At 32.3% G+C, this 16915-nt stretch overlaps 1 protein-coding gene across 18 annotated transcripts in view; it reads left to right on the top strand.

The window, feature by feature from the left end:
* The first annotated feature begins 260 nt into the window (after positions 1–260).
* The window catches only part of LOC143243058 (prolyl 4-hydroxylase subunit alpha-1-like), a 48636-nt gene continuing 31981 nt past the window's right edge, over positions 261–16915 (top strand). For 6 of the 18 annotated variants that reach the window (XM_076486786.1, XM_076486775.1, XM_076486777.1 and 3 more), the window contains exons 1-8: positions 265–558; positions 4682–4833; positions 5593–5775; positions 6178–6245; positions 6898–7009; positions 8195–8248; positions 9084–9152; positions 9333–9429. In XM_076486786.1, the coding sequence (XP_076342901.1) occupies positions 4729–4833; positions 5593–5775; positions 6178–6245; positions 6898–7009; positions 8195–8248; positions 9084–9152; positions 9333–9429 (688 nt within the window). In that variant the 5' untranslated portion in view covers positions 265–558; positions 4682–4728. Of the gene's footprint in view, positions 559–4681; positions 4854–5592; positions 5776–6177; positions 6265–6897; positions 7010–8194; positions 8249–9083; positions 9153–9332; positions 9430–16915 lie in introns of all 18 variants that reach the window. The other 12 variants (XM_076486784.1, XM_076486785.1, XM_076486781.1 and 9 more) reach the window with 9 other exon arrangements.

The following is a 16915-nucleotide window of genomic DNA, read 5'->3' as shown; positions in this document are numbered from 1 at the left end:
AGCTGTCCAATATATCTTAGTTTACGTATTAATTAAGGTTATAACTTTTTCTATTTAATACAGTTATGGTGATTAGTGATGTCGATAAAAACCCACGTGTAGAGAAATATACATGCAAAAACGTTTCTTTTGGGTTGAGAAAATATTTTACATGGAAGAGCGACCTACGTCAGGTTCACAAAGAAAGAGGTAACTGAACGGTAATTTATTTATATAAATAAAATTATATATTCAAACATCTAACACCGCCCTCTACATTCCGACACTCAGTTACCTCTTTCTTTGTGAACCTGACGGAGTTCGCTATTTCATGTAAAATATTTTCTCAACCCAAACGATCCATTTTTGCATATATAGTTATGATGATTGTTATAAGAAAAAAAAAATCGTGTATGGAAAAGATAAATTGTTTGATAATTATCAAAATTGTTGTGATGTAATAAGTCAAGTAACTAGTATATGGGAGTGACATATGAAGAAAACTAGCGTTTAGTAAGCATAAAAGATATCACACACGGTAAAGAACAACATGGAAAAGAAATCCAAAGAGCTATTGAAGTAAGTGTAACATCTTCCAAATAAACAATTTATTCATGTATTATCTGAATGAGGTTAAACGTTTTATAAACTTAAGAAACACCGAGATAAATTAATTCAGTCAGTATTTATTAGACGATTAGGTGTGACAGCATTATTTTAGCTAATTGTCTAATTACCTGATTGATAGTTGTACAGAAATATTTGTTCATGTTGATTACTGATAAAGAAAAAGAAGTGAGTGAGTACAAGTGAATTTGTAACAAAATATTACATAACAACTATGCATTTCAAAAAATATATAAATAATTATGGGTTCAAAGCCAGGGTGTTTTTAAAGTAATTATGACAATAAAAGTACTTTTTGTGTTTATTTCTTTTGTATGCAGTAAGATTTTTACAGCTTCTTTGAAGGGAAGAGAAAAATCTGAAGGAAGATTATGTGTTTAAGTACAAATTATTCAAAAAATAGTCAATGAACTCCGATGCATGGAGGATGTTGGATGAGTGGTTAAGCTTTTGCTGACAGTAATATTTAGCTGAGTTAAAAAAACAACAACACATTACCACGATTTTGTCTTAAGATATCTAAAAAGGAGAAAACTGACAGAACCAGAATGTGTAATATTTATAATGAAGATTACACTGAAACAGGAGAAAATAACCAGTATAGTGATTATTTTTATCACAGTTATTAGGGTGATAACCATAATTTACTTTAACCATTGACTTGTGAAATACTCTCAATCACTGTAAAGCACTTGGCAAAATACCAAATGACAATTACTGTATCTTTGGGTTTAATAGTTTAGAAACAAAATTTATGGTATATTGATAATGATACAAAATACAGTTAAATTTGAACTCAACATCAAAGTAAACTATCATTAACTGATTACTACTTGGTCCTAGTTATTTAAGAGATTGTGATATAAGTAAAGTAGTTTTGTTGTAGAGATTGGCTTTAGTTTTAAGAAAGGAGGTTTTACGGTTGTTTAAGAGTTTTTCTGGTTTATATGAATTTTACTTCAAAGGTTTTCATTGTTTCTTTGTGTTAGTTTCTTATCAAAAACACCTTGGATGTTTTTGATAAGAATGAAATCAAAATTGGCAACTAAAGTGTTAGCTGCACTTAAAGCGTTGATAAGAATTTTACAGCAAATATCCATTCACTGGTTAACCAGTTTCTGTTCAGTTTAGAGTATTATGATGAGTAAAACCATATACCTTGTCCTTCAGTATTACTACAGTAACAACAGAATGTTTATACCTAGTCCTCCAGTATTACTACAGTAACAACAGAATGTTTATACCTAGTCCTTCAGTATTACTACAGTAACAACAGAATGTTTATACCTAGTCCTTCAGTATTACTACAGTAACAACAGAATGTTTATACCTAGTCCTTCAGTATTACTACAGTAACAACAGAATGTTTATACCTAGTCCTTCAGTATTACTACAGTAACAACAGAATGTTTATACCTAGTCCTCCAGTATTACTACAGTAACAACAGAATGTTTATACCTAGTCCTTCAGTATTACTACAGTAACAACAGAATGTTTATACCTAGTCCTTCAGTATTACTACAGTAACAACAGAATGTTTATACCTAGTCCTTCAGTATTACTACAGTAACAACAGAATGTTTATACCTAGTCCTTCAGTATTACTACAGTAACAACAGAATGTTTATACCTAGTCCTTCAGTATTACTACAGTAACAACAGAATGTTTATACCTAGTCCTTCAGTATTACTACAGTAACAACAGAATGTTTATACCTAGTCCTTCAGTATTACTACAGTAACAACAGAATGTTTATACCTAGTCCTCAGTGATTACAGTAACAACAGAATGTTTATACCTAGTCCTTCAGTATGCTATAACTACAGTACCTAGTCCTTCAGTACCTAGTACTACAGTAACAACAGAATGTTTATACCTAGTCCTTCAGTATTACTACAGTAACAACAGAATGTTTATACCTACCTAGTCCTTCAGTATTACTACAGTAACAACAGAATGTTTATACCTAGTCCTTCAGTATTACTACAGTAACAACAGAATGTTTATACCTAGTCCTCCAGTGATGCTACAGTAACAACAGAATGTTTATACCTAGTCCTTCAGTATTACTACAGTAACAACAGAATGTTTATACCTAGTCCTCCAGTGATGCTACAGTAACAACAGAATGTTATATACCTAGTCCTTACCAGTATTACTACAGTAACAACAGAATGTTTATACCTAGTCCTTCAGTGATACTACAGTAACAACAGAATGTTTATACCTAGTCCTTCAGTATTACTACAGTAACAACAGAATGTTTATACCTAGTCCTCCAGTGATGCTACAATAACAACATAACATATATACCTAGTCCTTCAGTATTACTACAGTAACAACAGAATGTTTACACCTAGTCCTTCAGTATTACTACAGTAACAACAGAATGTTTATACCTAGTTTACTACAGTAACAACAGAATGTTTATACCTAGTCCTTCAGTATTACTACAGTAACAACAGAATGTTTATACCTAGTCCTTCAGTATTACTACAGTAACAACAGAATGTTTATACCTAGTCCTTCAGTGATACTACAGTAACAACAGAATGTTTATACCTAGTCCTCCAGTGATGCTACAATAACAACATAACATATATACCTAGTCCTTCAGTGTTACTACAGTAACAACAGAATGTTTATACCTAGTCCTCCAGTGATGCTACAATAACAACATAACATATATACCTAGTCCTTCAGTATTACTACAGTAACAACAGAATGTTTATACCTAGTCCTTCAGTATTACTACAGTAACAACAGAATGTTTATACCTAGTCCTCCAGTGATGCTACAATAACAACATAACATATATACCTAGTCCTTCAGTATTACTACAGTAACAACAGAATGTTTATACCTAGTCCTCCAGTGATGCTACAATAACAACATAACATATATACTTAGTCCTTCAGTGTTACTACAGTAACAACAGAATGTTTATACCTAGTCCTCCAGTGCTGCTACAATAACAACATAACATATATACCTAGTCCTTCAGTGTTACTACAATAACAATATAACGTGTATAACTAGCCTTTCAGTGTTACTACTATAACAACAGAATGCATGTACCTAATCCTTCAGTGTTAGTACAATAACAACATAGTGTATATACCTAATCCTTCAGTGTTAGTACAATAACAACATAGTGTATGTACCTAATCCTTCAATGTTACTACAACAACAAGATAGTGTATGTACCTAATTCTTCAGTACTACTGTGGTAAAAACGTGATTACGTACCTAGTCCTTCAATGGAACCACAGAGTATTACATATACACACATATCTAAACTTTCAGTGGCACTAAAATAATAACAGAATGTATATGCCTATTTCACCAGTGGTATGAAAATAATAGGAATTTCCTCAAAACTCTTTTACAGAACATTTGGGCTACCTTTAAAACAGACTTATTTTTTCACAGCCTTCCTTTTCCAAAGTTAAAATTGATAATCAACAGAAGGGGATTTTTCACGTTCATTAGAAAAAGTCAAAATTTTCCTATTTGTTCATATTATTATTTCACAAGTCTATCGCAAAATGAACTGTTTGTTTTGCACTAAAACTGAAACAGACTACTATACCGAACGCTGTGAATGTCCATGACCTATCTAAAAGTTGATCTCCGTGGTTACAACTGGATAATAGATGTGATGTTGTTCTGAGGGGTTGCATGTGTACATGATGCATGTTTACACCAAACCTGAGAAACAAAGAACTTTGGGTCAGTACATAATTACAAGACACAAAGCTTTATTTAAAACACTGTTTTAGTTGTATTTGAAAAGGCTGCTTCTTTTCTGGTAGAGTTTCATTACGTGTTCACTGAGGGTTGTGTCTTACTCTAGACATATTTAACTATTACTGTGCATTAGAAAAGGCCAATGTATAAATAATTAAAAAGCATAATTTAAACTTTATAAATATGGATTAACTGTAGCTGTTTAGTTGCTGGTGTAACTATCAGTAATGGATTAACTGTAGCTGTTAAGTTGTTGGTGTAGCTACCAGAAATATCCAAAACTTTCTCTTATCCCTTGCTAAACATTTTCTGATTTATTATAGAAACAACTTGGAAGACTGTTTCTGTTTCCTTTAGTGATAGAAACTACATGTCTTATGAAAGGAATTTCAAGCCAGTGTTTTTTGTTGACAATCTTGATCTTGTAATAGAAAAGAAACAATTCAACAGACTGTATTGTGGAGAACAACTCAGGGTAATGGATATATGTTTCAGGTAAATCTGTATGTTAGAAACAGGAATCAGCTTTAAAGGAGCATCGTAAATATGCTGTTTTATTATACCAAATATGAGCATGTTTTTTACTGTAAGTTACATAAGTAAGTGTCTTACATTATTCCCATGTAGATGTCTTTATTTATTCATACATGTACTTGTCTCGTGTTTCTTACCTTATTGATTTATACTTCTCTCATTACAAGAATTTGTTTAATGTCTCTTACTTCATTCACATGTAGGTGTCTACTGTTTCTTACTTTATTTGTGTACATGTGTGTATTCTTTGTTTACATGTACTTTTTAATATTTCTTACTTCATCGAAATGCACTTGTCTACTTATTCATGTACATTTGTCTACTGTTTTAATTTTATTTATGCATATTTGTCTACTCTCTTTATTTCAATACACGTGATCAATGTTTCTCATTTTATTCAAATTTAAATGTCTACTGTTTCTTACTTTATTTATATATGTGTCTACTCTCTTTGTTTATATGTATGCATTCAATGTCTCCTACTTTATTGACATCTGGATGTCTTTATTTACCTTTAGGTGTCTACTGTCTTTAATTACATCTATCTACTCTGTTTAAAACTGGTACATATTAACTCGTACCTAATGTAAATGTGAATTTTTTAGTATTAATAACGTTCATACTATAAAATAATTAATTTACTCATAATAAAATTAAAATACAGTATGTTTTATTGTAATATATGATGTTTTTGTCACAGCCTTTAAAATGGGATAAGGATCTCAAGTGTCGATATTTCAGTGGTCATCATCCGTATCTGCTAATACAACCAATTAAGTTAGAGGAAAAGAGCCACAAACCTTATATTGTTCAACTCCACGATGCCATAAGTGACCAAGAAATCCAAAGACGAAAGAACATTAGTCAACTTACAGTAAGAATTGTAAGATTTGTGCAATATAAATCTTTCATTCAGTAGTACACCTGAGATCTGTACACAATCAATCTTTCCTTCAATAGTAAACCTGAGATCTGTACACAATCAATCTTTCCTTCAATAGTAAACCTGAGATCTGTACACAATCAATCTTTTCTTCAATAGTAAACCTGAGATCTGTACACAATCAATCTTTTCTTCAATAGTACACCTGAGATCTGTACACAATCAATCTTTTCTTCAATAGTAAACCTGAGATCTGTACACCATCAATCTTTCCTTCAATAGTAAACCTAAGATGTGTACACTATCAGTAATTCCAGCCATTAAGTTTTGTAATTTCAATACTACCAGTCTTTCCTCCTTGTGTAATATTGTGATCTGAACATTATCATTCTTTCCTTACAGCTTCATAGGCCTTCTCACTATGGTATCAGTGGTGAATTTGAAGCTTCTCTTATGCGAACAAGTGCAAGGTGTGTATTCAAGATACGAGTGAGTATGTCGACAGTGGATGAATATTTAACAACTAGAGGTTTATCACCTCGTTTAATGGTTATTGATTGAATGGTCTATGTATTAGTGTAACAAATTGAAGAGATGGACTTCTTTATTTTGTATTATGAAGGACTAATCCATTGTTGTTGTACTGGGAGGGATTTATCTGTTGTTGTTGTTTTAAGATTAACTCTTTTATTGTTGCTGTATAATGAGAGAAAACTCTACTGTCATTGTACTGTGATATACTACTCCACTGTTGTTGTACTGTGATAGACTATTCTTGTTGTTGTTGTGTGATGGATAATATAATGTATTGTAAGGAACTTCTCTCTGTGTGTTGTGTTGTAAAGTAATACTTTAAAAGACCTACTGTTATTCTAACATGTACATATCTAAAAGTTACGTCTTGTAAGACAGTTTGGTCGCTTGGATGGCAAAGAAAATCATAAATGTTTACTAGATTTGTTGCCACAGTATTTCTCAGCAAAACATATTAATAGTAGAGTAGATGAACAGAGATATTATAAAGACCAAGTAATTAATCAGATAATTAGAGGGAAGTTTCTTTTGGTGATGAAATAAATTTACTATATTTGTTTCACAAGAATATTTTTCTGTACCTTCTAGCTCTTGGTTGACGAAAGAAAATGATCCAGTTATTGTGAAATTGGACCATCGAGTTGCAATGATTACAGGGTTGGCTACAAAGTACAGTAACGAAGAAGCTGAAGCTTACCAGGTGGAATATATTGTTGATTAATAAATGAGATTTAGAATACTGTACATGACCAGATAGGATACACTATTGATTAATGAACAAGATTAAAAATATTGTAGTTTACCAGGTAGGATATATTGTTGATTAATGAACAAGTTTAAAAATATTGTAGTTTACCAGGTAGGATAATCTATATGGTTGATGAATTAACCAGATTAAAAAAAAATCATAGCTTATCAGGTATGATATACTTTTGTTTATTTATCGAGGTTTAGAATATTGTACCTTACCTGGTAGGATATATTGTCCATTAAATGACAAGAGTCAGCATAGTGTAGGTTACCTCATGCCATATATTTTTGATTGATCAATTAAATTCAGAATACTTTTTCTTTTTAGATGGGCTAGCCTGTTGATTAATTAATGAGATTCATAATAATATAGCTGGTAAATAAGGTAATATACTGTTTACAATTCATGATATTTAGAATACTGTAGCTTACCCTATTTAGTATTTACTGATGAATTCATGGCATTCAGAATATCAGTATAGGATAATATTATTGTTAATTAATTTAGGAGGTTCAAAATGCTGTAGCTTACCAGGGAAAAAAAAGAATAAAAATCTTATAACCCGAACGCTTTGAAAGGTGTACCTTTCTTTTGAGGGCACACTGGGAATGGAATTATTAGATACTTTTTGATTAATTGTCGAGATTCAGAATACTGTAGCTTGGAAATATTTTTGTTTGTCTTCTGAATTTTGTGCAAAGCTACATTAGAGCTATCTGTGTTTGTCATTCCTAATTTAGCAGTGTAATAAGATGCTATTCGAGAAAAATATTCATAAGAGATGAAAAAGTGATTTGTAGAAATTCAAAATCAGATTAGTTCATACATTTCTCAGAAATAAGTGCATTAGTAAGTCTACAAATCTACACTGCTAAAATACAGGATTCGATTTCCCGCAATTTACAAAGCAGATAGTCCAAAGTAACTTTGCCTGAAGTCAAACAAACAACTAAAACTAATTTATTGTATTACTTGTTACATAGAAACAATGCTATTAACTTCTGTATAAAACACGATTTGCTGAGAAATATCCAAACATTGTTATGAGTTCTGTAGTTTATAATTACATCTTTTTTACTATAAGATGTAGGTTATGGAAGGAAATATAGACATATATATTGTTTTACTTCAAAGTTTCAAGGATTTGAATACCGGGCTGGAGACCGGATAGCAACGTGGATGTTCTATGTAAGTTAATAATTTAAAATATTTGTTAATTACTTAACACAAACTACAGAACTAAACCTATCATGGCCTAATTTGATTTAAATATTCCAACTAGTCTTTCTGTCTGTTTATAAAGATATAATGTCTGTTTAAAGTTTAGAGAAACAACAACATTTTGTTGTTTTATCTTAACGTCAAAGCAGCTTTCAGGTATGATAGAAAGATTTTTGTGAGGGAAAAACAGAAGAATATTTCTTCATATTCTTTCTGTTAAGTAGCTGATGTCTAATATATTTTTAAAATGACTCTTTATTCAGTTACGTTTTTTTATTTTGTAGACCTAACAAATGAAATATTTTTATAAATGTTCTATGAAATATTAAGTAACTATTCCATTTCTAACAAACAAAATACTTTCTTTTCTTAACAAAGCTAATATTTTTTTTTAACATATCAGTGAACTATTCATAAATATCTCATAAGTTTTAAGGCCTAACAACAACAGTACTGCTGTAAAAATCACCATTTGTGGGCTAGTAAGACTAATACTTTTTTGTAGTTTTCATTACGAAAACAGTGAGATGAGTTTGTTTTTGAATTTCGCACAAAGCTACTCAAGGGCCATCTGAGTTAGCCGTTTCTAATTTTGCAGTGTAAAACTACAGTCATCACCACCCACTGCCAACTCTTGAGCTACTCTTTTATCGACGAATAGTGGGATTGATCGTAACTTTATAACGCTTCTTCAGTGAGGGAGATGCGAACCCGCGGACCCTCACATTATGAGTCGCACGTCTTAACCCACCTGGCCCTGCCGGGACAGATAAATTACGCTAATAGTACATTTTAATTTCAGCTATCTGATGTCGGGGCTGGTGGAGCCACTGCTTTTACTTACACCGAAACTGTGGTTTGGCCAAAGAAGGTAAAGTTACATTTATTTTACGTTTATTAATGTCATTCTTGTATTATTATCATAACAAAAACCTTAATATTATGAACAGTTTAAATACAATCGGATGTGTGATGAAGTAACCAAACTGAAAAGTTTGGAAAATTCAAAGACAAAAATACTTTTAAAAAACACTACCTATACTATTTCCAGGGATCTGCTGCATTCTGGTGGAATTTAAAAAGAAATGGGGAAGGAGACGAGATGACCCGTCACAGGGCGTGTCCAGTGCTGCACAGATCTAAGTGGGGTAAGTGTTAACTGACCTAATTTTATGTCCGTTTTCGTTACAAGATAGTGATCAGATTGAACTAAAAAATGACTCAAACATGTCAGATGGTTATCAACTCCATTGAATATTATATGTTTTGAACAGAATTCTAAATAGATTAGCAAGTCTAACTATTGAGACCTATGAAGAGAGAATAAAGTACATGTAATTAATAACCATGGAAAACATGGCTGACTAAACGACAGCACAATTTTAGAATTTCTGATTTCAGACAAACGTTTCTAATTTTCTTCATTTCTTGTACATTAGGAAATACTTTAATCAACACTTGATTCCAGCTATAAGCGTGTACATCTATAGTGAGTGTGAACAGTACAAGTCAAAACACAGATCATTGTACACTATTGCACAAGTACAAATATGTAACACAGATCATTGCACACTGTCAACTGTAATAGTACAAACGTGTAAAACAAATTATTGTACACTGTCATCTGTACTTGTCAAATATGTAACACAGATCCTTGTACACTGTCAACTGTACTAGTCAAATATGTAACACATCCTTGTACACTGCCAACTGTAATAGTAGACACATGTAACTTAGAGATAACACAGAATAGTTATTTGTTGTCAAATACATAAAACAGTTCTAACAGGTTTTAACAACTGTGGAGTGACATGCATTTAAATATGTAAAAATTACATGAAAAATATGCATGGAACTGTAGATCTAACTGTAATGCTATCACAGAGAAATAGTGTGCAAGTTTTATCTGCAGTACTGTCGCATAGAAATAGTGTGCAAGTTTTATCTGCAGCAACAGAACCATTGTAAAATATAACAGACGTATATTAGCACTCAATGAACTATTATAGAAAAAAAACACAAATAGAGTAGAACACTAGAAATATGGTAGAACACAACAGAAATTTTAAAACACAATTGAAAAAAATTGAAATCTAGGTCTTATTAGGTAAAACTTGTTTCAAAAGGAGTTTCAACAACTCCCAGACCAAATATATATCTTCACTTGAGAATGACACTAGATAACAATAATGGAATATAGGAATTCCAGTTAGCTTCTATTCTGGAAATAGTAAATAGGGAATTTATATGTGAAAACCATGTCTTAAAGTGAAAGGTTCTTTTCAGATGTTTTAAAATATTATTGAACGAAAATCAACCATGTAGCACAAAGATTGCACCCAAGGATTTTAACTCTTGCAACACATCTGTGAATAAACTCATGTCTAAATACTTTGTCAAGAAAAAGTGATAACATTATTTGAATGAGGGTCTTATTTACAGTACCAGAATAGAAGGATCATTGATGTAACTGGAAAGTATTACAAGACAAATATCTTTATGGGCAATTGAGTGCATTACAAAAGATTGGAGCAAGTGTAAAAAATTCAGACCAATGCTTAGATGGGCAAAGGAAGAAATCCTAAAGGTCCAATAACTGCTATAAATGTCAGTGGAGGGAGTATGTTTTAGAATTTGTTTGCTAGATACTAAAGTACAAGACATTATGAAGCATGTTGATAATTTACTTGTTGGTACCAAGAAACATCCTCTTTTTGTATTGCATGTAGGAAAAAATGATAATGAAAACTAGACAAGAGAGAGGAAATGCTTTAAAAGTATAAAGAATGCCATAAGAGATTTAAGGATAGAAATACACATCTGAGGTTTAAGGAATACTCCTTCAAGCCAGATACTGAAATAAATTATTGAGTAAGATCCAAAGTTTAAGTAACAGATTGTCAAGTGGAAGTGGATACTAAGGCCAACTTATTTTTTACGATAAGGGAGAGATTACATGCTAAAGATGAGATTCACTTAAGTAGGTTAGTTAGTAGGATGTCTGGTGAACTTCTAAAGATGTTTGTAAAGATATTCAGTCAGTTACTATCATATCCAAAGTCACATGTTGCTGCTATCAGGAACTGCTGCCAACCTGATCTATTATTCATCCTATGACTCAACTCTACAAGACCCTTTTGTATAGTTGCAAATAAGCTAACTAGGGCAATGTGAAATTTGTATACATGAAGTATAACAAGATAAATACGTATTAAAGACAAATTTAGTAAATTTGACAGTGATTCCATGCACTAGGCAACCAGCATTTTGCATAACTTAATTTTTGAAGTCATCCTGGATCATTTGTTCATTGGCTAAAACCTACAAAAACCTGATTGGACAAAAAGCAGATAATTGTCACACCCATAAATCACATATTGTACTGATCTTGTATTGATAAAACAATATTAATACAGGAAAAGAAGAAAATGGCTTGTAAGTGCAAAGGGCATATGTATGATACTTGTAGGAAATGTTCTCGATGTCAGTGTGGATGCAACAGTTTAGGCTTGGAGATCAAAATGGCAAAAGAAAGTGGGAAACAGCTGCAGAGAAAATTAAAGGCAGAAAGAAAAAAGAAGAGGAAGGATTGATTATACTATTCCATTCTGGAGTGATAAAGATGAAAAGTCTAGCATTATTTCTAAAGATCCCTTGGATTTCATGATACCAAAAAACGAAGCAGATTATCCACGAACTCATGTGTAAAAGCAAGGTATTATTGTAGTACTTCAACAGGGCACAGGAATGATGTCTATTCATTTTGAAAGTTTTTTTTTTGGTATCAAATCCAGAGCAATGTCAAACTTCCAAATTGAGAAGTTTGATAGACGGAATGTTTCAGACCTCTTGACAAGAATAATTATTTGCTTGCATTCTGTATGACTATAATAAGGATTCTATGCACCATGTTACTTCAAAGAGATGCTTAAGGTCTAATGTACATAATAGGAAATGACATTTTTAACATATATGATGATACAAAAGTATTCTCATCTGTCAACGATGTGCAACATTCTCTGCCAGAGAAAAGTTATACTTGCTCTGATATGTTACTCAGGGGCATTCAAAGAAGTGAAAGAGAGATTGAAGAAGAAGCTTTTTAAACAACTACATGGCACTTTCATTGACTGAAGACTGGGTTTCAGCTAGAACCTACAGAATGATTTGTCCAACTGCACTGAAAGCAATAGAGTACCATTGACCAAGGTGATGAGGATTATCCCACTAATGCCAAGATGAAGGCCTTTGTTTACTCTGAAAACAAATAATAGAAAAAAATAGAGAAGAATACAACAAACTATGCTTGATCTTAGAAAATAGGCTGAGAAAGTTAGTCAACAATGCAATACTATACATACATCTTCCAAGGTGGACATTCACCAAAAAGAATTAAGTTGAATACTGTGTACTATGAGAGTCAAAAACTTGCAACAGTGCTGGTAAATTTGTGAATTTTTCATTAAAATTCTGTTTGGAATTTTAGTTAAACCTGAAAACACTAAAAATATGGTTTTAACTCATTGTGGAATAATGTTACATATTAATGTCTACCATACAGCCCAAATCCTAAGTGCCTGGCCCTTGAAAGCATTGTTTAAAATAAAAATAGTAAATTCAACAATTTGTTTAGCTGCTATTATTCTAGTATCAGGAATATTAGGAACAAGATAGATAAGTTCAAAGTTGTAGTTGAAATTGGAGAGTGTGGTATAATAGGAAACATGGGAACTTTGTTAAGCTTGGAAAATATTGATAATAGGAATCATTTTGAAACTAGCTGATGTAATGTATCCATTCAAAGCATATGGAAGACAATAGGGATCCCTTGGGGTAGAATAGTACATCAGATCCAACTGCCCTAAGGGTACCTGTGAGGTTTGGTGACAAAAAAGTTTAATAGTTTGCCAGCCATAAGTGAACAAATGTACAGGAAAGACATAAGGTCCCCATGCTAACTATTTGAGGTGCCTAAAGGTACAGGCCAGATTTGGTGACAATCAGTCCAGTGATTCACAAGTTACAAGTGGACACAAAATTTTTGTCAAGTAGTGCTTCATAAATAGATAAGAGGTCAAATTATTTAACAGTGAAAGGCTTTTTAAAGAAAAGGGGGGTTGAGAGACTATTTACCCAAGAAGTAAACTGTGGATTGTTAAGTTGAAAACTTTAGAATGGAAGTTACAATTAAAGGTTGCAAGTGTAGGAAGGTTTTAATTGGATTATTGTTAAGGGAGTTAACATTATACAGTTTATTACTGACCTCGTGTATGTGAGGTCGATGATAAACTGTATAATAACATCAAGGATTTTACTTATACAAATATTGATGCAATCGTAATAGGAGAATAATTTTAGACACATTGATTGAGACCGTGTAAAGTCAAGTAATGAAAGAGAGAGACTTCTTGAAATGATTCAAGATGGTTTTCTATACCCAAGAGTCAGTCAGCAAACAAGCAAGAAGGTATTCTATTTTGGATTTATTAACTGCTAATCTTTAAAGATGAAATGCTTCTATGAGTTGAAGTGGAGGAGTATTTAGAGAAAAGTGATCACTAAATAGTTAAGTGTAATGTTTTGCTATACTTTGAGAAAAACAAGAAATGAGATCTTTGTTCTTCTGAGACCTTGATGCAAGATTTATCATTCGTGAAAAAAATAGATTAAGCCAAAAAAGCAAAAGAATAACAGGAAAGATCAAATTTAACTAGTTTACTAAAGATATAAAAGAGAAAATCAGGGATAAATTCCATGATGTTAAGTGATTTTAAGATATTTAAATTGACAGATATGTTAAAAAATTTGTAGAACTAGAGAAAAGCTACAGATTTTCTTCAAAAAAAATTAGGAAGCTCAAATGGGCTTATTTAGCTGATAAAGTTAAAACTAATTACAAAGATATATTTTCAAAGTATGTTAAAGACAACTAAATTGTTAATGGTAGGAGTGGCTTCTGGTTCCTCATACTGGTTGACTGGGTTGTAAGGAAATTTGGACTAAAGTCAGGTATACATAAATGATCCTAATTCTACATTCAGAAATAAATCTTCTCTATCAGGTTTGAAACTGAAGAACCAGCATTCCTGCTGCTCAAAATATTTGAAATTAGGTATAATCTTTATGATTATACATTCTTTTAACTATATATAAAGTTATGAAATGGACTTGAAGTTTGAAACATAGCAAATAAATGTCACATAACATCAGAATTATTGATTCTGACAACAGAAACGTATTGAGTTTCTGTCTTTTCTAATATTCAGCCTGTAAAGCCGTTATCAAATATAACAAATTCAGAAAAGAAAAATAAAGGAATGTAATAAAATGTGTTACAGCAAATGACAGAGATAACATGAGAGTTGTTGCAAAGTCAAATTTATGAGTTATTTCAAAACACCATAGTATATTTATGATGTGTTATATTTACAAAGTTTAATTTGTTAAATTATTTTACATAAATACAAAAACAAAACAGTCCAATTTATGAATCACTACTATTTATAGGAAATGATTTATGTTTCTACCACAAAACTACTATGGGACTTGTAAACCTGATTAACTATTCTAGCACAATCCTTTTGAGAATTGGCAAATACAAATAAAAAACCAGCATATCAGTTGAAAGGAAAGATTGGAAATGGGTAAGAGGAGGTAAAGTACATATTGGAAATACATTTTCAATGTAAGAAAATGTTAGTTTCTGAATAAGTACTACTTCCACTCACCCAAAGACAGAATTCCATACTGCAAAGGTGGAGAGGTTAGTAAAGGTGTGACAGTATGAATACTGTCATTGAGCAGATAGCAACTGCCTTAAAAGAATGTGTAACATATGATAAAAAGAAGGCACACATGTGGGGTATAGAACTGTTTCTAGAACAGGTATGCTCTTCTCCTAGTAATGAACAGAGTAATACCTGTGAGGCAATATGTAATAGGCAAGCATCATATCTGTTTGTAATTGATAATGGGCCCAAATAAATATGTGCCAAGGGTAGAGTGTTGGGGCACACTGGAGCATGTCAGTTGATGTCTAACTGAGCAAAACATTAAGTAGAAATACTTTGTTATTGTGAGCAACAAAATCAATCTTCCTCATCAAAACAGCAAAAAACAAAAACTCCATGGGAAGCACCTTGTACAAGTACTTTGACAAAAGTTGTTAAGTAATTCAGAATCAGCCAATTGTTAATAGATAATGCATAAGTTGTCTATATATATAACAAGTGTTAGCAGTGAACATAGTGACAGTTAGTCACAGTAAGGTGGCTGATAATGTGATATAAGTGGCTAAGGGAAAAAGCCTCAGGATACATCAGATTATGCAAAGTGCTGTCATTTTCTAAAAATTACAGGAATAAGCACCTTGGATACATTGTATTAGGCCAAATGTGGTCTGGCCATGCAGAAACATCTAGTGCAAATGCCTTGCATAAGAAATTGATTTTGAGATAAACAAGCATGGTAAAACACGTCAGAGGAAGTGTCTTGGATCCAGAACATTATGTTGCTGAATAATCAATAATTATATTGACAATAGCCCTCTTCTTACCAAGTGAGTACATGTGAGCTGTGAAGTTTGATTTATTTCATTGAAAAATTCCCATTCAGGAGGAAACTTCCATGGTCCAGGACTCCAGCTACTGGGAACTAGAAGTGGAAAGGACTCTCAATGCTCCAGTAGAATAGGGGGTAGGGGAATGTGCACTGGGCAGTCTGGAGGAATGATACACTGGAGACAGTGCAATGAGTGTGTGAGATTTCCTATATATTTTGAAAAGCAGAAAGATCCTGATTGTAAGAATCATGGATCAGTATAGATGGACAAAAATACCAATCTGTTTTGCTCATGGAGTCTGTGAGTGATGGTCCTTTATAGGTGAAATAGTGATTAAAACAATTATGTATGTACACACACACCACTACACAAGTGCACAGTAGTCTTACAAAAACACACCATCTAACAGTGAGCATTATAGGAGTATACAGATTTAGTGCTGATATAATTATAAGCATACTTGACCAGGCAACATCTATCACCAGGTTGGGCCCTGAAATATAATGTATATCAACAAAATAAAGTAAAAGTTATTAATACATTGTCTTAAGAAAACGATAAATGCCCAAAAACGACATAGCTAGGATGTGCAAATAATGTGTGACAAATGTATTGGGAGTTGTCTGCATACCAGCCTGAATAATCTTCTCTAAAGGACAGTAGTTTCGAGCAGCTAAAGAACCAGTTAAATGACAAATTTGGTGAGAAAAACTTTATGTCAAGAGTGATCTTCCATGAACACATCAGAATATACCAGTTGTATGAGTTAATGAAACCAACCAGTAAGCATAATAGGTGACAGATCACAGGAAACAAAGAAATTCCATTGCAAGACTCATAAAATGAAGCAGTACAAACCACATAACATAGAAGAGAAGAAATTGGACACAGAAGTCAGTCCAGATACGAAGAGGAGAACAGATGGAAAATGAGAGGTAAGGAGATAGGAGAAAAGGTGAAAAAAACCTTCTTGGGCATCCTATGTCTTGGGAAGGTAGGTCTAATCAGGATAGAGGATAACATACAAGGAAAAGTAAAGAAAGTGGAAAACATTAATGCCATAAATACTGGGA

Source organism: Tachypleus tridentatus, unplaced genomic scaffold (genome assembly GCF_004210375.1).
Source record: "Tachypleus tridentatus isolate NWPU-2018 unplaced genomic scaffold, ASM421037v1 Hic_cluster_2, whole genome shotgun sequence".
Classification (NCBI taxonomy): domain Eukaryota; kingdom Metazoa; phylum Arthropoda; class Merostomata; order Xiphosura; family Limulidae; genus Tachypleus; species Tachypleus tridentatus.
This window is presented reverse-complemented; position numbering and strand designations above follow the sequence as displayed.